Source organism: Rattus norvegicus, chromosome 2, assembly GCF_021556685.1.
Source record: "Rattus norvegicus strain SHRSP/BbbUtx chromosome 2, alternate assembly SHRSP_T2T, whole genome shotgun sequence".
Lineage (NCBI taxonomy): Eukaryota > Metazoa > Chordata > Mammalia > Rodentia > Muridae > Rattus > Rattus norvegicus.
The window spans coordinates 181,031,619-181,059,157 of record NC_141535.1 but is presented as its reverse complement, the minus strand read 5'-3'; the positions used below and the strand labels follow the sequence as shown (position 1 = coordinate 181,059,157).

At 58.4% G+C, this 27,539-nt stretch overlaps 1 protein-coding gene across 1 annotated transcript; it reads right to left on the bottom strand.

Annotated features, from left to right (window-relative positions):
* Positions 1 to 26,984, bottom strand: Flg (filaggrin). Its single transcript, NM_001393766.1, is given in 3 exon segments — positions 1 to 22,261; positions 22,944 to 23,102; positions 26,936 to 26,984. Coding segments are annotated over 2 exon segments (21,903 nt in total). The 5' UTR covers positions 23,082 to 23,102; positions 26,936 to 26,984; the 3' UTR covers positions 1 to 496.
* Positions 26,985 to 27,539: the final 555 nt, after the last annotated feature.

Genomic DNA, 27,539 nt, shown 5'->3' with positions numbered 1-27,539 from the left:
TAGCCAATTGTTTATTTTCAATTATTATACAATTTTACTGTGGTGAATTAGAAATGTCCAATGGGATTTAAATGATTGAAGAAGAAAGTACAGATTTTAGGAGTACAAAGGATAGACATGATAAACTCCTAGTGCAGGCAGGGCATTATGCATACAAAAGACTCATTATAAATTTTGAGTATTTTAAAACTTTTGGGTAAAATTGTGTCTAGTCTTCAATGAACCAAATTAAACATTTTAAAGACGAAAGAAAGAACTATGATAGGAAACAACATGAGGTTAAAAATTAAATTCTTGATCCTAAGAAATATCTATTACGAAAACTCAGGATTTAGGCTCAAAATATTGATAGAGTAAAGGGAACTATAAAGGAAAAGGAAATACCTGATATGAATTAAGGATAATAAGGAACCAAAAACCCAAATACTAAAATGAACAATCCCTATGTTTGAGGTTATATTTCAGCATTTAATCTGTTGCAAATTGCTGCTCATTGTTAATAATAATAGCAATGTGATTGACTAAAACTAAGATATTTAGATTTAACAATAGAATCATAGCCATCAGAACCTTCAACAGAGGCCTGCTGGCTCCCTGAGCTGGAGCCTGCCCTCCTGTGAGTGGTTGAGGTCTGCCCTTGCCCGATCCCGGCATGGGCTCCAGAATGGCCTTCGCTGTCACTGGACTGGCTGGCGCTGGCCTCCCGGGTTCTACCCCTCCTGGATTCGATGTGCCTGGCTCTGTCGGGGGACTGCTGGCCAGCTGGGGACTCTCCTCTTCCTCTGGAGCCGGTTCTTGTGCTGCCCGGGGTTGAGTCAGCATGTCGTTGGGCGGACTGCTGTCCACGGCTGGATCCGGTCCGGCCAGCAGTGTCTGGAGACTGTTCGGGGCGAGATGTGTGCCTGGTGGCTGCAGTGCCTCTGCGGCCGGCCTGACCACCGGAGGCCTCGCTCTCACTGTGGGAGCCGGCCTGGCCTCCCCTGGACCCGGAGCGGGCAGAGCGGTCTGTTGCCTGCTCGTGGCGGTCTTCGTGGGCTCTCCCAGTGGAGTGTCCTGAGCGTCCACGGCTGATGGTCTCGCTCCTTCTGGACTGGGCGTGCTCAGAGCTGTCCCTGGCAGCCTCCCTCTGGGGCCCCGGACCCTCACTGGCACTGGCTCCAGACCTTCCGCGTGCGATCTCCTCCTGGGTGCGAGCGGAGCTGTGCGCCTGGTGAGAGCCCCTTTGCCTGGTGCTGTCGCTTTCCTGTTCATGGCGAGCTGCCCGGTGCGTTCTCCCACTGGACCCCTGCTGCCTGTGGCTGGACTCTGGCTGTTGGTGTTCATGTTCTCGTTCCTGTTCATGCTGGTGCCGCTGCCGCTGCTGCTGCCGCTGCTGTTGCTGCTGCTGGTGGTGCCCCTGCTGGGCATCGGACTCGTCCTCGGTTTCTTCTACACCATAGTAGTACACCTGGGGGTGTCCGGAGCCCTGCTGGCCTCGGGAGGGTCGCTGCTCGTGCCTCTGGCTTGTTTGGATCCCACCGTGGGCTCCCTGTGTGTGTGCTTCTGAGTAGTCGGAGTGGCCCTCGCTGTCGCTGGCCTGACTCTCGCTGGACCCGCGAGGCCTCCTGCTGTCAATGCTTGTGGCTGTGTGGGCTTGTGCTTGCCCGGCCCCAGAGTGCCTGTGGCTGTCTGTCGACTGCCCATGACGAGCGATGCCCTGAGCTTCCCTGCTTCGGGACCCTGCACGACCCTGGCCTGATGCCTGGCCTTGACTGGCCCCTGAGCGACTGGAGGTGTCAGCTGCTTGGCCACCAGCAGAGGCCCGCTGGCTCCCTGAGCTGGAGCCTGCCCTCCTGTGAGTGGTTGAGGTCTGCCCTTGCCCGATCCCGGCATGGGCTCCAGAATGGCCTTCGCTGTCACTGGACTGGCTGGCGCTGGCCTCCCGGGTTCTACCCCTCCTGGATTCGATGTGCCTGGCTCTGTCGGGGGACTGCTGGCCAGCTGGGGACTCTCCTCTTCCTCTGGAGCCGGTTCTTGTGCTGCCCGGGGTTGAGTCAGCATGTCGTTGGGCGGACTGCTGTCCACGGCTGGATCCGGTCCGGCCAGCAGTGTCTGGAGACTGTTCGGGGCGAGATGTGTGCCTGGTGGCTGCAGTGCCTCTGCGGCCGGCCTGACCACCGGAGGCCTCGCTCTCACTGTGGGAGCCGGCCTGGCCTCCCCTGGACCCGGAGCGGGCAGAGCGGTCTGTTGCCTGCTCGTGGCGGTCTTCGTGGGCTCTCCCAGTGGAGTGTCCTGAGCGTCCACGGCTGATGGTCTCGCTCCTTCTGGACTGGGCGTGCTCAGAGCTGTCCCTGGCAGCCTCCCTCTGGGGCCCCGGACCCTCACTGGCACTGGCTCCAGACCTTCCGCGTGCGATCTCCTCCTGGGTGCGAGCGGAGCTGTGCGCCTGGTGAGAGCCCCTTTGCCTGGTGCTGTCGCTTTCCTGTTCATGGCGAGCTGCCCGGTGCGTTCTCCCACTGGACCCCTGCTGCCTGTGGCTGGACTCTGGCTGTTGGTGTTCATGTTCTCGTTCCTGTTCATGCTGGTGCCGCTGCCGCTGCTGCTGCCGCTGCTGTTGCTGCTGCTGGTGGTGCCCCTGCTGGGCATCGGACTCGTCCTCGGTTTCTTCTACACCATAGTAGTACACCTGGGGGTGTCCGGAGCCCTGCTGGCCTCGGGAGGGTCGCTGCTCGTGCCTCTGGCTTGTTTGGATCCCACCGTGGGCTCCCTGTGTGTGTGCTTCTGAGTAGTCGGAGTGGCCCTCGCTGTCGCTGGCCTGACTCTCGCTGGACCCGCGAGGCCTCCTGCTGTCAATGCTTGTGGCTGTGTGGGCTTGTGCTTGCCCGGCCCCAGAGTGCCTGTGGCTGTCTGTCGACTGCCCATGACGAGCGATGCCCTGAGCTTCCCTGCTTCGGGACCCTGCACGACCCTGGCCTGATGCCTGGCCTTGACTGGCCCCTGAGCGACTGGAGGTGTCAGCTGCTTGGCCACCAGCAGAGGCCCGCTGGCTCCCTGAGCTGGAGCCTGCCCTCCTGTGAGTGGTTGAGGTCTGCCCTTGCCCGATCCCGGCATGGGCTCCAGAATGGCCTTCGCTGTCACTGGACTGGCTGGCGCTGGCCTCCCGGGTTCTACCCCTCCTGGATTCGATGTGCCTGGCTCTGTCGGGGGACTGCTGGCCAGCTGGGGACTCTCCTCTTCCTCTGGAGCCGGTTCTTGTGCTGCCCGGGGTTGAGTCAGCATGTCGTTGGGCGGACTGCTGTCCACGGCTGGATCCGGTCCGGCCAGCAGTGTCTGGAGACTGTTCGGGGCGAGATGTGTGCCTGGTGGCTGCAGTGCCTCTGCGGCCGGCCTGACCACCGGAGGCCTCGCTCTCACTGTGGGAGCCGGCCTGGCCTCCCCTGGACCCGGAGCGGGCAGAGCGGTCTGTTGCCTGCTCGTGGCGGTCTTCGTGGGCTCTCCCAGTGGAGTGTCCTGAGCGTCCACGGCTGATGGTCTCGCTCCTTCTGGACTGGGCGTGCTCAGAGCTGTCCCTGGCAGCCTCCCTCTGGGGCCCCGGACCCTCACTGGCACTGGCTCCAGACCTTCCGCGTGCGATCTCCTCCTGGGTGCGAGCGGAGCTGTGCGCCTGGTGAGAGCCCCTTTGCCTGGTGCTGTCGCTTTCCTGTTCATGGCGAGCTGCCCGGTGCGTTCTCCCACTGGACCCCTGCTGCCTGTGGCTGGACTCTGGCTGTTGGTGTTCATGTTCTCGTTCCTGTTCATGCTGGTGCCGCTGCCGCTGCTGCTGCCGCTGCTGTTGCTGCTGCTGGTGGTGCCCCTGCTGGGCATCGGACTCGTCCTCGGTTTCTTCTACACCATAGTAGTACACCTGGGGGTGTCCGGAGCCCTGCTGGCCTCGGGAGGGTCGCTGCTCGTGCCTCTGGCTTGTTTGGATCCCACCGTGGGCTCCCTGTGTGTGTGCTTCTGAGTAGTCGGAGTGGCCCTCGCTGTCGCTGGCCTGACTCTCGCTGGACCCGCGAGGCCTCCTGCTGTCAATGCTTGTGGCTGTGTGGGCTTGTGCTTGCCCGGCCCCAGAGTGCCTGTGGCTGTCTGTCGACTGCCCATGACGAGCGATGCCCTGAGCTTCCCTGCTTCGGGACCCTGCACGACCCTGGCCTGATGCCTGGCCTTGACTGGCCCCTGAGCGACTGGAGGTGTCAGCTGCTTGGCCACCAGCAGAGGCCCGCTGGCTCCCTGAGCTGGAGCCTGCCCTCCTGTGAGTGGTTGAGGTCTGCCCTTGCCCGATCCCGGCATGGGCTCCAGAATGGCCTTCGCTGTCACTGGACTGGCTGGCGCTGGCCTCCCGGGTTCTACCCCTCCTGGATTCGATGTGCCTGGCTCTGTCGGGGGACTGCTGGCCAGCTGGGGACTCTCCTCTTCCTCTGGAGCCGGTTCTTGTGCTGCCCGGGGTTGAGTCAGCATGTCGTTGGGCGGACTGCTGTCCACGGCTGGATCCGGTCCGGCCAGCAGTGTCTGGAGACTGTTCGGGGCGAGATGTGTGCCTGGTGGCTGCAGTGCCTCTGCGGCCGGCCTGACCACCGGAGGCCTCGCTCTCACTGTGGGAGCCGGCCTGGCCTCCCCTGGACCCGGAGCGGGCAGAGCGGTCTGTTGCCTGCTCGTGGCGGTCTTCGTGGGCTCTCCCAGTGGAGTGTCCTGAGCGTCCACGGCTGATGGTCTCGCTCCTTCTGGACTGGGCGTGCTCAGAGCTGTCCCTGGCAGCCTCCCTCTGGGGCCCCGGACCCTCACTGGCACTGGCTCCAGACCTTCCGCGTGCGATCTCCTCCTGGGTGCGAGCGGAGCTGTGCGCCTGGTGAGAGCCCCTTTGCCTGGTGCTGTCGCTTTCCTGTTCATGGCGAGCTGCCCGGTGCGTTCTCCCACTGGACCCCTGCTGCCTGTGGCTGGACTCTGGCTGTTGGTGTTCATGTTCTCGTTCCTGTTCATGCTGGTGCCGCTGCCGCTGCTGCTGCCGCTGCTGTTGCTGCTGCTGGTGGTGCCCCTGCTGGGCATCGGACTCGTCCTCGGTTTCTTCTACACCATAGTAGTACACCTGGGGGTGTCCGGAGCCCTGCTGGCCTCGGGAGGGTCGCTGCTCGTGCCTCTGGCTTGTTTGGATCCCACCGTGGGCTCCCTGTGTGTGTGCTTCTGAGTAGTCGGAGTGGCCCTCGCTGTCGCTGGCCTGACTCTCGCTGGACCCGCGAGGCCTCCTGCTGTCAATGCTTGTGGCTGTGTGGGCTTGTGCTTGCCCGGCCCCAGAGTGCCTGTGGCTGTCTGTCGACTGCCCATGACGAGCGATGCCCTGAGCTTCCCTGCTTCGGGACCCTGCACGACCCTGGCCTGATGCCTGGCCTTGACTGGCCCCTGAGCGACTGGAGGTGTCAGCTGCTTGGCCACCAGCAGAGGCCCGCTGGCTCCCTGAGCTGGAGCCTGCCCTCCTGTGAGTGGTTGAGGTCTGCCCTTGCCCGATCCCGGCATGGGCTCCAGAATGGCCTTCGCTGTCACTGGACTGGCTGGCGCTGGCCTCCCGGGTTCTACCCCTCCTGGATTCGATGTGCCTGGCTCTGTCGGGGGACTGCTGGCCAGCTGGGGACTCTCCTCTTCCTCTGGAGCCGGTTCTTGTGCTGCCCGGGGTTGAGTCAGCATGTCGTTGGGCGGACTGCTGTCCACGGCTGGATCCGGTCCGGCCAGCAGTGTCTGGAGACTGTTCGGGGCGAGATGTGTGCCTGGTGGCTGCAGTGCCTCTGCGGCCGGCCTGACCACCGGAGGCCTCGCTCTCACTGTGGGAGCCGGCCTGGCCTCCCCTGGACCCGGAGCGGGCAGAGCGGTCTGTTGCCTGCTCGTGGCGGTCTTCGTGGGCTCTCCCAGTGGAGTGTCCTGAGCGTCCACGGCTGATGGTCTCGCTCCTTCTGGACTGGGCGTGCTCAGAGCTGTCCCTGGCAGCCTCCCTCTGGGGCCCCGGACCCTCACTGGCACTGGCTCCAGACCTTCCGCGTGCGATCTCCTCCTGGGTGCGAGCGGAGCTGTGCGCCTGGTGAGAGCCCCTTTGCCTGGTGCTGTCGCTTTCCTGTTCATGGCGAGCTGCCCGGTGCGTTCTCCCACTGGACCCCTGCTGCCTGTGGCTGGACTCTGGCTGTTGGTGTTCATGTTCTCGTTCCTGTTCATGCTGGTGCCGCTGCCGCTGCTGCTGCCGCTGCTGTTGCTGCTGCTGGTGGTGCCCCTGCTGGGCATCGGACTCGTCCTCGGTTTCTTCTACACCATAGTAGTACACCTGGGGGTGTCCGGAGCCCTGCTGGCCTCGGGAGGGTCGCTGCTCGTGCCTCTGGCTTGTTTGGATCCCACCGTGGGCTCCCTGTGTGTGTGCTTCTGAGTAGTCGGAGTGGCCCTCGCTGTCGCTGGCCTGACTCTCGCTGGACCCGCGAGGCCTCCTGCTGTCAATGCTTGTGGCTGTGTGGGCTTGTGCTTGCCCGGCCCCAGAGTGCCTGTGGCTGTCTGTCGACTGCCCATGACGAGCGATGCCCTGAGCTTCCCTGCTTCGGGACCCTGCACGACCCTGGCCTGATGCCTGGCCTTGACTGGCCCCTGAGCGACTGGAGGTGTCAGCTGCTTGGCCACCAGCAGAGGCCCGCTGGCTCCCTGAGCTGGAGCCTGCCCTCCTGTGAGTGGTTGAGGTCTGCCCTTGCCCGATCCCGGCATGGGCTCCAGAATGGCCTTCGCTGTCACTGGACTGGCTGGCGCTGGCCTCCCGGGTTCTACCCCTCCTGGATTCGATGTGCCTGGCTCTGTCGGGGGACTGCTGGCCAGCTGGGGACTCTCCTCTTCCTCTGGAGCCGGTTCTTGTGCTGCCCGGGGTTGAGTCAGCATGTCGTTGGGCGGACTGCTGTCCACGGCTGGATCCGGTCCGGCCAGCAGTGTCTGGAGACTGTTCGGGGCGAGATGTGTGCCTGGTGGCTGCAGTGCCTCTGCGGCCGGCCTGACCACCGGAGGCCTCGCTCTCACTGTGGGAGCCGGCCTGGCCTCCCCTGGACCCGGAGCGGGCAGAGCGGTCTGTTGCCTGCTCGTGGCGGTCTTCGTGGGCTCTCCCAGTGGAGTGTCCTGAGCGTCCACGGCTGATGGTCTCGCTCCTTCTGGACTGGGCGTGCTCAGAGCTGTCCCTGGCAGCCTCCCTCTGGGGCCCCGGACCCTCACTGGCACTGGCTCCAGACCTTCCGCGTGCGATCTCCTCCTGGGTGCGAGCGGAGCTGTGCGCCTGGTGAGAGCCCCTTTGCCTGGTGCTGTCGCTTTCCTGTTCATGGCGAGCTGCCCGGTGCGTTCTCCCACTGGACCCCTGCTGCCTGTGGCTGGACTCTGGCTGTTGGTGTTCATGTTCTCGTTCCTGTTCATGCTGGTGCCGCTGCCGCTGCTGCTGCCGCTGCTGTTGCTGCTGCTGGTGGTGCCCCTGCTGGGCATCGGACTCGTCCTCGGTTTCTTCTACACCATAGTAGTACACCTGGGGGTGTCCGGAGCCCTGCTGGCCTCGGGAGGGTCGCTGCTCGTGCCTCTGGCTTGTTTGGATCCCACCGTGGGCTCCCTGTGTGTGTGCTTCTGAGTAGTCGGAGTGGCCCTCGCTGTCGCTGGCCTGACTCTCGCTGGACCCGCGAGGCCTCCTGCTGTCAATGCTTGTGGCTGTGTGGGCTTGTGCTTGCCCGGCCCCAGAGTGCCTGTGGCTGTCTGTCGACTGCCCATGACGAGCGATGCCCTGAGCTTCCCTGCTTCGGGACCCTGCACGACCCTGGCCTGATGCCTGGCCTTGACTGGCCCCTGAGCGACTGGAGGTGTCAGCTGCTTGGCCACCAGCAGAGGCCCGCTGGCTCCCTGAGCTGGAGCCTGCCCTCCTGTGAGTGGTTGAGGTCTGCCCTTGCCCGATCCCGGCATGGGCTCCAGAATGGCCTTCGCTGTCACTGGACTGGCTGGCGCTGGCCTCCCGGGTTCTACCCCTCCTGGATTCGATGTGCCTGGCTCTGTCGGGGGACTGCTGGCCAGCTGGGGACTCTCCTCTTCCTCTGGAGCCGGTTCTTGTGCTGCCCGGGGTTGAGTCAGCATGTCGTTGGGCGGACTGCTGTCCACGGCTGGATCCGGTCCGGCCAGCAGTGTCTGGAGACTGTTCGGGGCGAGATGTGTGCCTGGTGGCTGCAGTGCCTCTGCGGCCGGCCTGACCACCGGAGGCCTCGCTCTCACTGTGGGAGCCGGCCTGGCCTCCCCTGGACCCGGAGCGGGCAGAGCGGTCTGTTGCCTGCTCGTGGCGGTCTTCGTGGGCTCTCCCAGTGGAGTGTCCTGAGCGTCCACGGCTGATGGTCTCGCTCCTTCTGGACTGGGCGTGCTCAGAGCTGTCCCTGGCAGCCTCCCTCTGGGGCCCCGGACCCTCACTGGCACTGGCTCCAGACCTTCCGCGTGCGATCTCCTCCTGGGTGCGAGCGGAGCTGTGCGCCTGGTGAGAGCCCCTTTGCCTGGTGCTGTCGCTTTCCTGTTCATGGCGAGCTGCCCGGTGCGTTCTCCCACTGGACCCCTGCTGCCTGTGGCTGGACTCTGGCTGTTGGTGTTCATGTTCTCGTTCCTGTTCATGCTGGTGCCGCTGCCGCTGCTGCTGCCGCTGCTGTTGCTGCTGCTGGTGGTGCCCCTGCTGGGCATCGGACTCGTCCTCGGTTTCTTCTACACCATAGTAGTACACCTGGGGGTGTCCGGAGCCCTGCTGGCCTCGGGAGGGTCGCTGCTCGTGCCTCTGGCTTGTTTGGATCCCACCGTGGGCTCCCTGTGTGTGTGCTTCTGAGTAGTCGGAGTGGCCCTCGCTGTCGCTGGCCTGACTCTCGCTGGACCCGCGAGGCCTCCTGCTGTCAATGCTTGTGGCTGTGTGGGCTTGTGCTTGCCCGGCCCCAGAGTGCCTGTGGCTGTCTGTCGACTGCCCATGACGAGCGATGCCCTGAGCTTCCCTGCTTCGGGACCCTGCACGACCCTGGCCTGATGCCTGGCCTTGACTGGCCCCTGAGCGACTGGAGGTGTCAGCTGCTTGGCCACCAGCAGAGGCCCGCTGGCTCCCTGAGCTGGAGCCTGCCCTCCTGTGAGTGGTTGAGGTCTGCCCTTGCCCGATCCCGGCATGGGCTCCAGAATGGCCTTCGCTGTCACTGGACTGGCTGGCGCTGGCCTCCCGGGTTCTACCCCTCCTGGATTCGATGTGCCTGGCTCTGTCGGGGGACTGCTGGCCAGCTGGGGACTCTCCTCTTCCTCTGGAGCCGGTTCTTGTGCTGCCCGGGGTTGAGTCAGCATGTCGTTGGGCGGACTGCTGTCCACGGCTGGATCCGGTCCGGCCAGCAGTGTCTGGAGACTGTTCGGGGCGAGATGTGTGCCTGGTGGCTGCAGTGCCTCTGCGGCCGGCCTGACCACCGGAGGCCTCGCTCTCACTGTGGGAGCCGGCCTGGCCTCCCCTGGACCCGGAGCGGGCAGAGCGGTCTGTTGCCTGCTCGTGGCGGTCTTCGTGGGCTCTCCCAGTGGAGTGTCCTGAGCGTCCACGGCTGATGGTCTCGCTCCTTCTGGACTGGGCGTGCTCAGAGCTGTCCCTGGCAGCCTCCCTCTGGGGCCCCGGACCCTCACTGGCACTGGCTCCAGACCTTCCGCGTGCGATCTCCTCCTGGGTGCGAGCGGAGCTGTGCGCCTGGTGAGAGCCCCTTTGCCTGGTGCTGTCGCTTTCCTGTTCATGGCGAGCTGCCCGGTGCGTTCTCCCACTGGACCCCTGCTGCCTGTGGCTGGACTCTGGCTGTTGGTGTTCATGTTCTCGTTCCTGTTCATGCTGGTGCCGCTGCCGCTGCTGCTGCCGCTGCTGTTGCTGCTGCTGGTGGTGCCCCTGCTGGGCATCGGACTCGTCCTCGGTTTCTTCTACACCATAGTAGTACACCTGGGGGTGTCCGGAGCCCTGCTGGCCTCGGGAGGGTCGCTGCTCGTGCCTCTGGCTTGTTTGGATCCCACCGTGGGCTCCCTGTGTGTGTGCTTCTGAGTAGTCGGAGTGGCCCTCGCTGTCGCTGGCCTGACTCTCGCTGGACCCGCGAGGCCTCCTGCTGTCAATGCTTGTGGCTGTGTGGGCTTGTGCTTGCCCGGCCCCAGAGTGCCTGTGGCTGTCTGTCGACTGCCCATGACGAGCGATGCCCTGAGCTTCCCTGCTTCGGGACCCTGCACGACCCTGGCCTGATGCCTGGCCTTGACTGGCCCCTGAGCGACTGGAGGTGTCAGCTGCTTGGCCACCAGCAGAGGCCCGCTGGCTCCCTGAGCTGGAGCCTGCCCTCCTGTGAGTGGTTGAGGTCTGCCCTTGCCCGATCCCGGCATGGGCTCCAGAATGGCCTTCGCTGTCACTGGACTGGCTGGCGCTGGCCTCCCGGGTTCTACCCCTCCTGGATTCGATGTGCCTGGCTCTGTCGGGGGACTGCTGGCCAGCTGGGGACTCTCCTCTTCCTCTGGAGCCGGTTCTTGTGCTGCCCGGGGTTGAGTCAGCATGTCGTTGGGCGGACTGCTGTCCACGGCTGGATCCGGTCCGGCCAGCAGTGTCTGGAGACTGTTCGGGGCGAGATGTGTGCCTGGTGGCTGCAGTGCCTCTGCGGCCGGCCTGACCACCGGAGGCCTCGCTCTCACTGTGGGAGCCGGCCTGGCCTCCCCTGGACCCGGAGCGGGCAGAGCGGTCTGTTGCCTGCTCGTGGCGGTCTTCGTGGGCTCTCCCAGTGGAGTGTCCTGAGCGTCCACGGCTGATGGTCTCGCTCCTTCTGGACTGGGCGTGCTCAGAGCTGTCCCTGGCAGCCTCCCTCTGGGGCCCCGGACCCTCACTGGCACTGGCTCCAGACCTTCCGCGTGCGATCTCCTCCTGGGTGCGAGCGGAGCTGTGCGCCTGGTGAGAGCCCCTTTGCCTGGTGCTGTCGCTTTCCTGTTCATGGCGAGCTGCCCGGTGCGTTCTCCCACTGGACCCCTGCTGCCTGTGGCTGGACTCTGGCTGTTGGTGTTCATGTTCTCGTTCCTGTTCATGCTGGTGCCGCTGCCGCTGCTGCTGCCGCTGCTGTTGCTGCTGCTGGTGGTGCCCCTGCTGGGCATCGGACTCGTCCTCGGTTTCTTCTACACCATAGTAGTACACCTGGGGGTGTCCGGAGCCCTGCTGGCCTCGGGAGGGTCGCTGCTCGTGCCTCTGGCTTGTTTGGATCCCACCGTGGGCTCCCTGTGTGTGTGCTTCTGAGTAGTCGGAGTGGCCCTCGCTGTCGCTGGCCTGACTCTCGCTGGACCCGCGAGGCCTCCTGCTGTCAATGCTTGTGGCTGTGTGGGCTTGTGCTTGCCCGGCCCCAGAGTGCCTGTGGCTGTCTGTCGACTGCCCATGACGAGCGATGCCCTGAGCTTCCCTGCTTCGGGACCCTGCACGACCCTGGCCTGATGCCTGGCCTTGACTGGCCCCTGAGCGACTGGAGGTGTCAGCTGCTTGGCCACCAGCAGAGGCCCGCTGGCTCCCTGAGCTGGAGCCTGCCCTCCTGTGAGTGGTTGAGGTCTGCCCTTGCCCGATCCCGGCATGGGCTCCAGAATGGCCTTCGCTGTCACTGGACTGGCTGGCGCTGGCCTCCCGGGTTCTACCCCTCCTGGATTCGATGTGCCTGGCTCTGTCGGGGGACTGCTGGCCAGCTGGGGACTCTCCTCTTCCTCTGGAGCCGGTTCTTGTGCTGCCCGGGGTTGAGTCAGCATGTCGTTGGGCGGACTGCTGTCCACGGCTGGATCCGGTCCGGCCAGCAGTGTCTGGAGACTGTTCGGGGCGAGATGTGTGCCTGGTGGCTGCAGTGCCTCTGCGGCCGGCCTGACCACCGGAGGCCTCGCTCTCACTGTGGGAGCCGGCCTGGCCTCCCCTGGACCCGGAGCGGGCAGAGCGGTCTGTTGCCTGCTCGTGGCGGTCTTCGTGGGCTCTCCCAGTGGAGTGTCCTGAGCGTCCACGGCTGATGGTCTCGCTCCTTCTGGACTGGGCGTGCTCAGAGCTGTCCCTGGCAGCCTCCCTCTGGGGCCCCGGACCCTCACTGGCACTGGCTCCAGACCTTCCGCGTGCGATCTCCTCCTGGGTGCGAGCGGAGCTGTGCGCCTGGTGAGAGCCCCTTTGCCTGGTGCTGTCGCTTTCCTGTTCATGGCGAGCTGCCCGGTGCGTTCTCCCACTGGACCCCTGCTGCCTGTGGCTGGACTCTGGCTGTTGGTGTTCATGTTCTCGTTCCTGTTCATGCTGGTGCCGCTGCCGCTGCTGCTGCCGCTGCTGTTGCTGCTGCTGGTGGTGCCCCTGCTGGGCATCGGACTCGTCCTCGGTTTCTTCTACACCATAGTAGTACACCTGGGGGTGTCCGGAGCCCTGCTGGCCTCGGGAGGGTCGCTGCTCGTGCCTCTGGCTTGTTTGGATCCCACCGTGGGCTCCCTGTGTGTGTGCTTCTGAGTAGTCGGAGTGGCCCTCGCTGTCGCTGGCCTGACTCTCGCTGGACCCGCGAGGCCTCCTGCTGTCAATGCTTGTGGCTGTGTGGGCTTGTGCTTGCCCGGCCCCAGAGTGCCTGTGGCTGTCTGTCGACTGCCCATGACGAGCGATGCCCTGAGCTTCCCTGCTTCGGGACCCTGCACGACCCTGGCCTGATGCCTGGCCTTGACTGGCCCCTGAGCGACTGGAGGTGTCAGCTGCTTGGCCACCAGCAGAGGCCCGCTGGCTCCCTGAGCTGGAGCCTGCCCTCCTGTGAGTGGTTGAGGTCTGCCCTTGCCCGATCCCGGCATGGGCTCCAGAATGGCCTTCGCTGTCACTGGACTGGCTGGCGCTGGCCTCCCGGGTTCTACCCCTCCTGGATTCGATGTGCCTGGCTCTGTCGGGGGACTGCTGGCCAGCTGGGGACTCTCCTCTTCCTCTGGAGCCGGTTCTTGTGCTGCCCGGGGTTGAGTCAGCATGTCGTTGGGCGGACTGCTGTCCACGGCTGGATCCGGTCCGGCCAGCAGTGTCTGGAGACTGTTCGGGGCGAGATGTGTGCCTGGTGGCTGCAGTGCCTCTGCGGCCGGCCTGACCACCGGAGGCCTCGCTCTCACTGTGGGAGCCGGCCTGGCCTCCCCTGGACCCGGAGCGGGCAGAGCGGTCTGTTGCCTGCTCGTGGCGGTCTTCGTGGGCTCTCCCAGTGGAGTGTCCTGAGCGTCCACGGCTGATGGTCTCGCTCCTTCTGGACTGGGCGTGCTCAGAGCTGTCCCTGGCAGCCTCCCTCTGGGGCCCCGGACCCTCACTGGCACTGGCTCCAGACCTTCCGCGTGCGATCTCCTCCTGGGTGCGAGCGGAGCTGTGCGCCTGGTGAGAGCCCCTTTGCCTGGTGCTGTCGCTTTCCTGTTCATGGCGAGCTGCCCGGTGCGTTCTCCCACTGGACCCCTGCTGCCTGTGGCTGGACTCTGGCTGTTGGTGTTCATGTTCTCGTTCCTGTTCATGCTGGTGCCGCTGCCGCTGCTGCTGCCGCTGCTGTTGCTGCTGCTGGTGGTGCCCCTGCTGGGCATCGGACTCGTCCTCGGTTTCTTCTACACCATAGTAGTACACCTGGGGGTGTCCGGAGCCCTGCTGGCCTCGGGAGGGTCGCTGCTCGTGCCTCTGGCTTGTTTGGATCCCACCGTGGGCTCCCTGTGTGTGTGCTTCTGAGTAGTCGGAGTGGCCCTCGCTGTCGCTGGCCTGACTCTCGCTGGACCCGCGAGGCCTCCTGCTGTCAATGCTTGTGGCTGTGTGGGCTTGTGCTTGCCCGGCCCCAGAGTGCCTGTGGCTGTCTGTCGACTGCCCATGACGAGCGATGCCCTGAGCTTCCCTGCTTCGGGACCCTGCACGACCCTGGCCTGATGCCTGGCCTTGACTGGCCCCTGAGCGACTGGAGGTGTCAGCTGCTTGGCCACCAGCAGAGGCCCGCTGGCTCCCTGAGCTGGAGCCTGCCCTCCTGTGAGTGGTTGAGGTCTGCCCTTGCCCGATCCCGGCATGGGCTCCAGAATGGCCTTCGCTGTCACTGGACTGGCTGGCGCTGGCCTCCCGGGTTCTACCCTTCCTGGATTCGATGTGCCTGGCTCTGTCGGGGGACTGCTGGCCAGCTGGGGACTCTCCTCTTCCTCTGGAGCCGGTTCTTGTGCTGCCCGGGGTTGAGTCAGCATGTCGTTGGGCGGACTGCTGTCCACGGCTGGATCCGGTCCGGCCAGCAGTGTCTGGAGACTGTTCGGGGCGAGATGTGTGCCTGGTGGCTGCAGTGCCTCTGCGGCCGGCCTGACCACCGGAGGCCTCGCTCTCACTGTGGGAGCCGGCCTGGCCTCCCCTGGACCCGGAGCGGGCAGAGCGGTCTGTTGCCTGCTCGTGGCGGTCTTCGTGGGCTCTCCCAGTGGAGTGTCCTGAGCGTCCACGGCTGATGGTCTCGCTCCTTCTGGACTGGGCGTGCTCAGAGCTGTCCCTGGCAGCCTCCCTCTGGGGCCCCGGACCCTCACTGGCACTGGCTCCAGACCTTCCGCGTGCGATCTCCTCCTGGGTGCGAGCGGAGCTGTGCGCCTGGTGAGAGCCCCTTTGCCTGGTGCTGTCGCTTTCCTGTTCATGGCGAGCTGCCCGGTGCGTTCTCCCACTGGACCCCTGCTGCCTGTGGCTGGACTCTGGCTGTTGGTGTTCATGTTCTCGTTCCTGTTCATGCTGGTGCCGCTGCCGCTGCTGCTGCCGCTGCTGTTGCTGCTGCTGGTGGTGCCCCTGCTGGGCATCGGACTCGTCCTCGGTTTCTTCTACACCATAGTAGTACACCTGGGGGTGTCCGGAGCCCTGCTGGCCTCGGGAGGGTCGCTGCTCGTGCCTCTGGCTTGTTTGGATCCCACCGTGGGCTCCCTGTGTGTGTGCTTCTGAGTAGTCGGAGTGGCCCTCGCTGTCGCTGGCCTGACTCTCGCTGGACCCGCGAGGCCTCCTGCTGTCAATGCTTGTGGCTGTGTGGGCTTGTGCTTGCCCGGCCCCAGAGTGCCTGTGGCTGTCTGTCGACTGCCCATGACGAGCGATGCCCTGAGCTTCCCTGCTTCGGGACCCTGCACGACCCTGGCCTGATGCCTGGCCTTGACTGGCCCCTGAGCGACTGGAGGTGTCAGCTGCTTGGCCACCAGCAGAGGCCCGCTGGCTCCCTGAGCTGGAGCCTGCCCTCCTGTGAGTGGTTGAGGTCTGCCCTTGCCCGATCCCGGCATGGGCTCCAGAATGGCCTTCGCTGTCACTGGACTGGCTGGCGCTGGCCTCCCGGGTTCTACCCCTCCTGGATTCGATGTGCCTGGCTCTGTCGGGGGACTGCTGGCCAGCTGGGGACTCTCCTCTTCCTCTGGAGCCGGTTCTTGTGCTGCCCGGGGTTGAGTCAGCATGTCGTTGGGCGGACTGCTGTCCACGGCTGGATCCGGTCCGGCCAGCAGTGTCTGGAGACTGTTCGGGGCGAGATGTGTGCCTGGTGGCTGCAGTGCCTCTGCGGCCGGCCTGACCACCGGAGGCCTCGCTCTCACTGTGGGAGCCGGCCTGGCCTCCCCTGGACCCGGAGCGGGCAGAGCGGTCTGTTGCCTGCTCGTGGCGGTCTTCGTGGGCTCTCCCAGTGGAGTGTCCTGAGCGTCCACGGCTGATGGTCTCGCTCCTTCTGGACTGGGCGTGCTCAGAGCTGTCCCTGGCAGCCTCCCTCTGGGGCCCCGGACCCTCACTGGCACTGGCTCCAGACCTTCCGCGTGCGATCTCCTCCTGGGTGCGAGCGGAGCTGTGCGCCTGGTGAGAGCCCCTTTGCCTGGTGCTGTCGCTTTCCTGTTCATGGCGAGCTGCCCGGTGCGTTCTCCCACTGGACCCCTGCTGCCTGTGGCTGGACTCTGGCTGTTGGTGTTCATGTTCTCGTTCCTGTTCATGCTGGTGCCGCTGCCGCTGCTGCTGCCGCTGCTGTTGCTGCTGCTGGTGGTGCCCCTGCTGGGCATCGGACTCGTCCTCGGTTTCTTCTACACCATAGTAGTACACCTGGGGGTGTCCGGAGCCCTGCTGGCCTCGGGAGGGTCGCTGCTCGTGCCTCTGGCTTGTTTGGATCCCACCGTGGGCTCCCTGTGTGTGTGCTTCTGAGTAGTCGGAGTGGCCCTCGCTGTCGCTGGCCTGACTCTCGCTGGACCCGCGAGGCCTCCTGCTGTCAATGCTTGTGGCTGTGTGGGCTTGTGCTTGCCCGGCCCCAGAGTGCCTGTGGCTGTCTGTCGACTGCCCATGACGAGCGATGCCCTGAGCTTCCCTGCTTCGGGACCCTGCACGACCCTGGCCTGATGCCTGGCCTTGACTGGCCCCTGAGCGACTGGAGGTGTCAGCTGCTTGGCCACCAGCAGAGGCCCGCTGGCTCCCTGAGCTGGAGCCTGCCCTCCTGTGAGTGGTTGAGGTCTGCCCTTGCCCGATCCCGGCATGGGCTCCAGAATGGCCTTCGCTGTCACTGGACTGGCTGGCGCTGGCCTCCCGGGTTCTACCCCTCCTGGATTCGATGTGCCTGGCTCTGTCGGGGGACTGCTGGCCAGCTGGGGACTCTCCTCTTCCTCTGGAGCCGGTTCTTGTGCTGCCCGGGGTTGAGTCAGCATGTCGTTGGGCGGACTGCTGTCCACGGCTGGATCCGGTCCGGCCAGCAGTGTCTGGAGACTGTTCGGGGCGAGATGTGTGCCTGGTGGCTGCAGTGCCTCTGCGGCCGGCCTGACCACCGGAGGCCTCGCTCTCACTGTGGGAGCCGGCCTGGCCTCCCCTGGACCCGGAGCGGGCAGAGCGGTCTGTTGCCTGCTCGTGGCGGTCTTCGTGGGCTCTCCCAGTGGAGTGTCCTGAGCGTCCACGGCTGATGGTCTCGCTCCTTCTGGACTGGGCGTGCTCAGAGCTGTCCCTGGCAGCCTCCCTCTGGGGCCCCGGACCCTCACTGGCACTGGCTCCAGACCTTCCGCGTGCGATCTCCTCCTGGGTGCGAGCGGAGCTGTGCGCCTGGTGAGAGCCCCTTTGCCTGGTGCTGTCGCTTTCCTGTTCATGGCGAGCTGCCCGGTGCGTTCTCCCACTGGACCCCTGCTGCCTGTGGCTGGACTCTGGCTGTTGGTGTTCATGTTCTCGTTCCTGTTCATGCTGGTGCCGCTGCCGCTGCTGCTGCCGCTGCTGTTGCTGCTGCTGGTGGTGCCCCTGCTGGGCATCGGACTCGTCCTCGGTTTCTTCTACACCATAGTAGTACACCTGGGGGTGTCCGGAGCCCTGCTGGCCTCGGGAGGGTCGCTGCTCGTGCCTCTGGCTTGTTTGGATCCCACCGTGGGCTCCCTGTGTGTGTGCTTCTGAGTAGTCGGAGTGGCCCTCGCTGTCGCTGGCCTGACTCTCGCTGGACCCGCGAGGCCTCCTGCTGTCAATGCTTGTGGCTGTGTGGGCTTGTGCTTGCCCGGCCCCAGAGTGCCTGTGGCTGTCTGTCGACTGCCCATGACGAGCGATGCCCTGAGCTTCCCTGCTTCGGGACCCTGCACGACCCTGGCCTGATGCCTGGCCTTGACTGGCCCCTGAGCGACTGGAGGTGTCAGCTGCTTGGCCACCAGCAGAGGCCCGCTGGCTCCCTGAGCTGGAGCCTGCCCTCCTGTGAGTGGTTGAGGTCTGCCCTTGCCCGATCCCGGCATGGGCTCCAGAATGGCCTTCGCTGTCACTGGACTGGCTGGCGCTGGCCTCCCGGGTTCTACCCCTCCTGGATTCGATGTGCCTGGCTCTGTCGGGGGACTGCTGGCCAGCTGGGGACTCTCCTCTTCCTCTGGAGCCGGTTCTTGTGCTGCCCGGGGTTGAGTCAGCATGTCGTTGGGCGGACTGCTGTCCACGGCTGGATCCGGTCCGGCCAGCAGTGTCTGGAGACTGTTCGGGGCGAGATGTGTGCCTGGTGGCTGCAGTGCCTCTGCGGCCGGCCTGACCACCGGAGGCCTCGCTCTCACTGTGGGAGCCGGCCTGGCCTCCCCTGGACCCGGAGCGGGCAGAGCGGTCTGTTGCCTGCTCGTGGCGGTCTTCGTGGGCTCTCCCAGTGGAGTGTCCTGAGCGTCCACGGCTGATGGTCTCGCTCCTTCTGGACTGGGCGTGCTCAGAGCTGTCCCTGGCAGCCTCCCTCTGGGGCCCCGGACCCTCACTGGCACTGGCTCCAGACCTTCCGCGTGCGATCTCCTCCTGGGTGCGAGCGGAGCTGTGCGCCTGGTGAGAGCCCCTTTGCCTGGTGCTGTCGCTTTCCTGTTCATGGCGAGCTGCCCGGTGCGTTCTCCCACTGGACCCCTGCTGCCTGTGGCTGGACTCTGGCTGTTGGTGTTCATGTTCTCGTTCCTGTTCATGCTGGTGCCGCTGCCGCTGCTGCTGCCGCTGCTGTTGCTGCTGCTGGTGGTGCCCCTGCTGGGCATCGGACTCGTCCTCGGTTTCTTCTACACCATAGTAGTACACCTGGGGGTGTCCGGAGCCCTGCTGGCCTCGGGAGGGTCGCTGCTCGTGCCTCTGGCTTGTTTGGATCCCACCGTGGGCTCCCTGTGTGTGTGCTTCTGAGTAGTCGGAGTGGCCCTCGCTGTCGCTGGCCTGACTCTCGCTGGACCCGCGAGGCCTCCTGCTGTCAATGCTTGTGGCTGTGTGGGCTTGTGCTTGCCCGGCCCCAGAGTGCCTGTGGCTGTCTGTCGACTGCCCATGACGAGCGATGCCCTGAGCTTCCCTGCTTCGGGACCCTGCACGACCCTGGCCTGATGCCTGGCCTTGACTGGCCCCTGAGCGACTGGAGGTGTCAGCTGCTTGGCCACCAGCAGAGGCCCGCTGGCTCCCTGAGCTGGAGCCTGCCCTCCTGTGAGTGGTTGAGGTCTGCCCTTGCCCGATCCCGGCATGGGCTCCAGAATGGCCTTCGCTGTCACTGGACTGGCTGGCGCTGGCCTCCCGGGTTCTACCCCTCCTGGATTCGATGTGCCTGGCTCTGTCGGGGGACTGCTGGCCAGCTGGGGACTCTCCTCTTCCTCTGGAGCCGGTTCTTGTGCTGCCCGGGGTTGAGTCAGCATGTCGTTGGGCGGACTGCTGTCCACGGCTGGATCCGGTCCGGCCAGCAGTGTCTGGAGACTGTTCGGGGCGAGATGTGTGCCTGGTGGCTGCAGTGCCTCTGCGGCCGGCCTGACCACCGGAGGCCTCGCTCTCACTGTGGGAGCCGGCCTGGCCTCCCCTGGACCCGGAGCGGGCAGAGCGGTCTGTTGCCTGCTCGTGGCGGTCTTCGTGGGCTCTCCCAGTGGAGTGTCCTGAGCGTCCACGGCTGATGGTCTCGCTCCTTCTGGACTGGGCGTGCTCAGAGCTGTCCCTGGCAGCCTCCCTCTGGGGCCCCGGACCCTCACTGGCACTGGCTCCAGACCTTCCGCGTGCGATCTCCTCCTGGGTGCGAGCGGAGCTGTGCGCCTGGTGAGAGCCCCTTTGCCTGGTGCTGTCGCTTTCCTGTTCATGGCGAGCTGCCCGGTGCGTTCTCCCACTGGACCCCTGCTGCCTGTGGCTGGACTCTGGCTGTTGGTGTTCATGTTCTCGTTCCTGTTCATGCTGGTGCCGCTGCCGCTGCTGCTGCCGCTGCTGTTGCTGCTGCTGGTGGTGCCCCTGCTGGGCATCGGACTCGTCCTCGGTTTCTTCTACACCATAGTAGTACACCTGGGGGTGTCCGGAGCCCTGCTGGCCTCGGGAGGGTCGCTGCTCGTGCCTCTGGCTTGTTTGGATCCCACCGTGGGCTCCCTGTGTGTGTGCTTCTGAGTAGTCGGAGTGGCCCTCGCTGTCGCTGGCCTGACTCTCGCTGGACCCGCGAGGCCTCCTGCTGTCAATGCTTGTGGCTGTGTGGGCTTGTGCTTGCCCGGCCCCAGAGTGCCTGTGGCTGTCTGTCGACTGCCCATGACGAGCGATGCCCTGAGCTTCCCTGCTTCGGGACCCTGCACGACCCTGGCCTGATGCCTGGCCTTGACTGGCCCCTGAGCGACTGGAGGTGTCAGCTGCTTGGCCACCAGCAGAGGCCCGCTGGCTCCCTGAGCTGGAGCCTGCCCTCCTGTGAGTGGTTGAGGTCTGCCCTTGCCCGATCCCGGCATGGGCTCCAGAATGGCCTTCGCTGTCACTGGACTGGCTGGCGCTGGCCTCCCGGGTTCTACCCCTCCTGGATTCGATGTGCCTGGCTCTGTCGGGGGACTGCTGGCCAGCTGGGGACTCTCCTCTTCCTCTGGAGCCGGTTCTTGTGCTGCCCGGGGTTGAGTCAGCATGTCGTTGGGCGGACTGCTGTCCACGGCTGGATCCGGTCCGGCCAGCAGTGTCTGGAGACTGTTCGGGGCGAGATGTGTGCCTGGTGGCTGCAGTGCCTCTGCGGCCGGCCTGACCACCGGAGGCCTCGCTCTCACTGTGGGAGCCGGCCTGGCCTCCCCTGGACCCGGAGCGGGCAGAGCGGTCTGTTGCCTGCTCGTGGCGGTCTTCGTGGGCTCTCCCAGTGGAGTGTCCTGAGCGTCCACGGCTGATGGTCTCGCTCCTTCTGGACTGGGCGTGCTCAGAGCTGTCCCTGGCAGCCTCCCTCTGGGGCCCCGGACCCTCACTGGCACTGGCTCCAGACCTTCCGCGTGCGATCTCCTCCTGGGTGCGAGCGGAGCTGTGCGCCTGGTGAGAGCCCCTTTGCCTGGTGCTGTCGCTTTCCTGTTCATGGCGAGCTGCCCGGTGCGTTCTCCCACTGGACCCCTGCTGCCTGTGGCTGGACTCTGGCTGTTGGTGTTCATGTTCTCGTTCCTGTTCATGCTGGTGCCGCTGCCGCTGCTGCTGCCGCTGCTGTTGCTGCTGCTGGTGGTGCCCCTGCTGGGCATCGGACTCGTCCTCGGTTTCTTCTACACCATAGTAGTACACCTGGGGGTGTCCGGAGCCCTGCTGGCCTCGGGAGGGTCGCTGCTCGTGCCTCTGGCTTGTTTGGATCCCACCGTGGGCTCCCTGTGTGTGTGCTTCTGAGTAGTCGGAGTGGCCCTCGCTGTCGCTGGCCTGACTCTCGCTGGACCCGCGAGGCCTCCTGCTGTCAATGCTTGTGGCTGTGTGGGCTTGTGCTTGCCCGGCCCCAGAGTGCCTGTGGCTGTCTGTCGACTGCCCATGACGAGCGATGCCCTGAGCTTCCCTGCTTCGGGACCCTGCACGACCCTGGCCTGATGCCTGGCCTTGACTGGCCCCTGAGCGACTGGAGGTGTCAGCTGCTTGGCCACCAGCAGAGGCCCGCTGGCTCCCTGAGCTGGAGCCTGCCCTCCTGTGAGTGGTTGAGGTCTGCCCTTGCCCGATCCCGGCATGGGCTCCAGAATGGCCTTCGCTGTCACTGGACTGGCTGGCGCTGGCCTCCCGGGTTCTACCCCTCCTGGATTCGATGTGCCTGGCTCTGTCGGGGGACTGCTGGCCAGCTGGGGACTCTCCTCTTCCTCTGGAGCCGGTTCTTGTGCTGCCCGGGGTTGAGTCAGCATGTCGTTGGGCGGACTGCTGTCCACGGCTGGATCCGGTCCGGCCAGCAGTGTCTGGAGACTGTTCGGGGCGAGATGTGTGCCTGGTGGCTGCAGTGCCTCTGCGGCCGGCCTGACCACCGGAGGCCTCGCTCTCACTGTGCGATTCTTTTGTTTTATGATTCCGTCCTTCTCTTTGTTCCCTGTTACTTTCTTCAGTTTTGTAATAACAGTTTTCATAGTTTACTTCCCAATCTTGTCCGTCTTTTCCATCGTTATAGATCCCAGCATTTCTTTCTTTTACCTCTCTGTGTTTCTTACTTCTTGTCTCTTTCCTGTCAGATGAATTGGAACCTCTTCTTTGCCTTCTGTTTGAACCATGATGGTGCCTTTTGTTTTCTGTATCACTATTTCTGTTTGTGTCACTTTCCTCACTTATAGTGCTGGATCCTCGTCTTTTGTTCCCTCTTCCTCTTGGGCTTTTTGATCGTTCATTTTCTTGCTTTCCATCAGTTCCACTGTTCCTCCGCCTGTGTCTTCTTTGTACTTTTTCTCTCCTTTCTTCATATCCTTTATAATCATGTTCATTTCTCTTTCCTGATTCTTTTGTTTGGGATCTTCTCTTTTTTGATGTTTCATAATATGCTTGTGCCAGCTTTAATACCATTAGTAAATACTCAGTGAAATCTATTTTGTCATCGTGGTCCACATCTAGCATTTGCATGAAGACCTCTGCTATGTCTTGGTCATTTGGATTCTGTAACAAGTTTAGAAATGTATTTGTTCAAAACTACTAATTGAAACATTTTTTAAAGCATTTTTTTTCCCGGACCTGAGACTGGAACCCTGGGCCTTGGGCTTGTTAGGCAAGCGCTTTACCACTGAGCTAAATCCCCAACCCCTAATTTAAACATTTTAATTGATATGCAGTACACATTTACCATGAAAACAAAATTTTCTACCCATAGTTTCAGTGTTTTTTATGATTTTTCCTTCTTGTTTCTCAGTGTTGATAGTTTCTGTGTTAATGTTTAAATGCCTGCCACATAGCATCACTCTTTTCCCTAAGGTTGATTTCTTTTCTCCTTTTCTTTTGATTTTTGCATCAGAATTTTAATTCATTTCATGATTAAATTTTTTTCTATGTATCCTCCACTAAACCTTTTCTTGGAAAATACTATGATAATTTTAGCTGTTAGTATTCAATTTTCTTGTTTAAAAATTACATTTTGACAGTATCTGTGTTTCAAATATGGTATCTAGTCCATGATGAACATGTAGGTACACATTTAAGGATAGCTAAAGAAGTTTGATCCTTTCTTAATTATAGCTATTTCTTATACTAATGAAGTACTCAAAATGTTTGTTACAGTCTTTGGCTTGATTCATAGTAAGGCACGGACGTTTTTTCCTCATCAGTTCTGTTTTATGTTTCTTACCTTCAAGACTGCTTGTAATTCTCCTTCCAGAAGTTCCTTCAGCTCTTCTTTGCTCAGTGTTTCCTCCTCCTTATCATTGTTTGAGTATTGTTGGAATATGTCAATCATGCTAGTGATGCTTTCCAGGAGAGTGGACATCTTTTAGTTGTATGTGTGCACCTATAAAAGTGAAACGAAATTCATTTTCTTTTTACTTTTATTTTATATGTTTATTTGTAATTGCCCTTTTATGGCATAAACTCAGTATCTTTTTAAAGAGGGCATTTTAGAAATGACACATGCTGAAGAATAACTTCTTCAATGTGAACAGAGAAAATATCAAGTGACTTTGGCAACTGACACTGCCTATTTTATGGCTTTAAATACATCTATCATACTAGATTCTTAAATTCTTATACCTCAGTTTGCTCTTGGGAAGACTCCTTTTTGGTTAGCCAGCTGTTCCTCCTAGCAGGGTAATAAAAAGCTCCCTTACTTATCTTCTCAACGTCTGAAAGTTGTAGGAATGTCAATATATAAAATAAGTGTTTATTATATATAAAAGCATTATAATGATGACTTTTAGACTTATATAACAGTCAAAACCAGAATACTATAGGTAACATAAGCTTGTCAACTGTGAGTATTATAGTCCAACCTAAAGCCTTATGGACCATGGTTTATTGGGCAAAATGGAATATGTATGCTGTGTGTGTTTTATATTTAATATATAGTTTAGCAAGTTTATGATTACCCCGTGAAAGAACCGAATTTAAGCCTTATAAATCAATCAAAATGATGGGGAAAAGAAGATGCAAAATTGATGCAAGGTAAAGTGAGAGATAATAAATATTGCTTCAGTAGAATGGTCTAATAATTAGTGGGCAATCGCTGCCTTTTACTCAATTTGATGGGCTGATGATTTCTGTCAGAAAAAATGTTCAAAAACGTTACTTTAAGAGTTTATTTGATTGTTTTGGATCAGCCCTCCTATTGAGAGCAGAGATAACTGGTTTTGTGTGTGTGTGTGTGTGTGTGTGTGTGTGTGTGTGTGTGTGTGTGTGTGTTGTTATTTCTGTGGAACTATAAAGCTCATTTTAGTTTATTGTAGTTTATATTCAAACTGAAAAAGCACTCATCATGTGGCAGATACAATAATGGACAAAGCAAGGAATAATCTTACTTGAGAACATAGGGAATCAGTGATAAATGAGGAATAGTTAAATAATACATGAGGAAATTTTAGTGTATATTGACATAATAAAATGATAATACTAATATATGTCAGCATTTAAAAAATAGGTTGAGATATTCAATCTAACAAAGCTGGTTGGATTTATTAACTCCTTGTGAGTTTTCATAGTTCAAATGAATATATTATAATATAATATAAGCATTCCTCTCAGGAAGATTGAATGAGAGAAAAAGAAATTAAGTCTGACAGTATAATGAGTGAAATAATAAAGACAACTCACATTAATGAAATAGAAATCTTAGAGATGTAACAAAGACAGTGTTCTACTCTGAAAGTATCTCATAAAGCCAATAACCCCACAAATTATTCAGGAAGGAAAAAAATAATGAATAATCAGTATCAAAAAGGAATAGGAAAAAGAGAAAGACATTGCAGTAGATGCTGCACACTCTAGAGAGACAATGGAAACATGTGAGAGGCTGTGTTGGAATCAGTTTGAATGTAGGCGATACAGACATTTCTAGAAATACACTTCATACCTTAATGAAACAGACCATAGATAAAAATTATCAGTAGCTCTTTGCTTATTAATAAAATTGTAGTTTAAGTGAATATAGTTCTAGTGGGTGTGAGGATGTTAGTCAAGTGGCTTCAGTTGGAAATTCTATTAAAAGTCTAGGGAGGAAATTCAACCTAAAATCACAAGAGATTTTTTGAAAGAACGACAAAGAAAAAAACATTTGTTCATGTATCAAAGTTCAGTGGTATATTACATGAAACAGTTTTTCTTTTTACTATTTCATAAATACACATGCAAAAATATAAAAAATGGTAAACAGAGCTCAGTGTTATTCAAATAAGATTTTACAAGCTTAAGCACAAAATTCATTTGCCTTTAAGATCAGTGAATTCGTTTGGAAATGAAATAAGTGGGGTTCATTAAGTAGTCTAGGCTAGCCAGTGAGCTCCAGAATTTGCCTGTTTTTGTTTGTCTCCTCAGCACTAATTATAAGCATGTCCCTCTGTGCCAGGATAGGGCTTACATAATTTCTGGGGTCCAACTTGGTTCCTCATGCTTGCATGGGAAGCAGTTTACTGACTGAGCCATCCCCTGATAGACATCATATCTAGTAAATGTTTTAAGGTTAATTAGATTACAGTATAGAAAAATGTTTTCAGTAGATTCAACAGTAGGACAGATTATGTGAAAGAATATAGTTAAGCCTTTGGAATAGGAAATACTTCTAAAGTTGAACTAAAAATGATCAATCCTAAGTGCTGGCACTTGAAAAGCTGAAACAGGAGGATCACAGTTTTGAAGCCAACCTAGAGTGCATAGAAAGTTTCAGGTTACTGGGCTCCATAGTGAGACCTGTCTCAACCAACAAAATACACTAATCATAAAGAAGAGTTAAAAGTTGAACTACATTGAATGTAAAAACCTCTGTTCATTTCTAATAGTATAAAGTGAAAATGGGAGAAAATATAACATTTTAACCAATAAAATACTACTCTTAATGTAAAAACAATATTCATGAATGCAGACAACTTAACAGAAAAACGAATCTCTCCTAGAAGCACTTTACAGAAAGTACCAAATTGCTAATGTTTCATAATTGTTCAATCTCGTTAATTACTAAGGAGAGAAAAATTACAATGATAGTGTGAGGATGCAATATACTCATAAGTGACTAAAATTAGAGAAACATGATACCTTCAAATATTGCTGAAGATATGTAAAATTGAAGTTTTTCATAATGCCAAAGGATGCTAGACTGACAGAGGTCCTTTGGAATATTGTTTTGTTGTAACTAAGACCCAAAAGTTTACCCATAGAATATTCCTACCTAACAGAAACATTCTCTCTCTCTCTCTCTCTCTCTCTCTCTCTCTCTCTCTCTCTCTCACACACACACACACTCACACACACTTTTCATCAGTTCAAAAATGGAGAAACGACTGGCATTTTCTTATAATAATCAGAGGTAGAACCCAAGTGTACACTGAATCAGAATGGTCATGGTAGATTGAGAGACAAAGGTAAGTAGATTTGAAATGCTATGTACACAGAATTGACTGGGCACAGTGACAAACTGAAGATAAGAACCATGAAATATTATATTATATTGATTCTATAATAATCATAATAGTATGTTATTGTAGAATCATAGAGTAATAATTATAAATTAGAATATGTTTTGGCTTTAAGTAGATGTCTTGATTTTTATTATTCTCATCTCATAAAGTTTGAGCATTATATGTGTTTGAGATAATAGGTATAAAATGTTTCTGATTATACACCATATATATATATGTTTCCATGTATTATGCACAATTCTATGTCAACCTAAATTTTTATTCAATGGTTAAAAAAGGAAAAGAAAGATAATTTTTCAGAATATCCAATCTGCAGTACTCCTGCCCTCCCATTATGCTGTTCTATGACTCCATTTTCTTCATCATTCTTGCCATTTGTAGACATACTTATTGGTTGTTTGCTAGATATCTTCCACAACTACATGTAAACTTCTCAGGTATGGAATTGAAATAGCTCTCTGGTATAAAGTCTGTGCCATTGGCAGCAGAACTGGACAAAGAAAACTAATGAAAACATGGACAATGGAAAGAGAGAGTTAACTGGCCTCATGGAAATAAAATCAAACACACACACATGTAATAGCACAAGCCATATATAAGTGTATATACATATATACATACATATATGTATATGGTTTTGCCTTTGCTTAAGAATGCAGTTTATACACGTATCCTCTTGTCCTGACACTGATCCAGCCAAGTTAACTATATTCCCCCTTACCTTGTTTGGAAGAAGATTGAATCAAAGCAGCTGAAGGAGATTGCTGGGTACTGCAGTCTGAGTGAATGGCCTTTTTATACAGTAAGTCCATCCAGGGAGGAGCCACCACCCTCTGTGGGATGGTCTGATTCATTCTTAACCAAACCCAGATCCACCCATATCTCCACCTCTATTTCTCCAATGACATGTGTTTACTCCTCAACTTCCTCACGTACTCATGTGTACTTGTTTTAGCAAGCTCCAAATTGGGGTTAAAATAAGTTCTATGATATTGGTAAGTTTCAGTAAGGGTCTTTATGAAAGATCCATGTGCAGAACACCCATACCTATGTTTTTGTAGCTCCCAATTTGACCTGTTACGTGTAAATTGATTCTTCCTGTATGTATATAAAATATAACACAAGTATAGTACCTGTCTTCATATTCTGTCTTAACTATGAATGTTATCTCTGGCTAATAAGAGAACTTGCTACATGGTAAGTATTAATTCTGTAATAGTTGGGGAAGAGTAGTCACAATAATTTTGATTTTTCAAAATGGAGCAATAATGTGCACTCTTAAGTTAGAAGCTGTGATCACTGGGAATACAAGTTTATTGATCAAG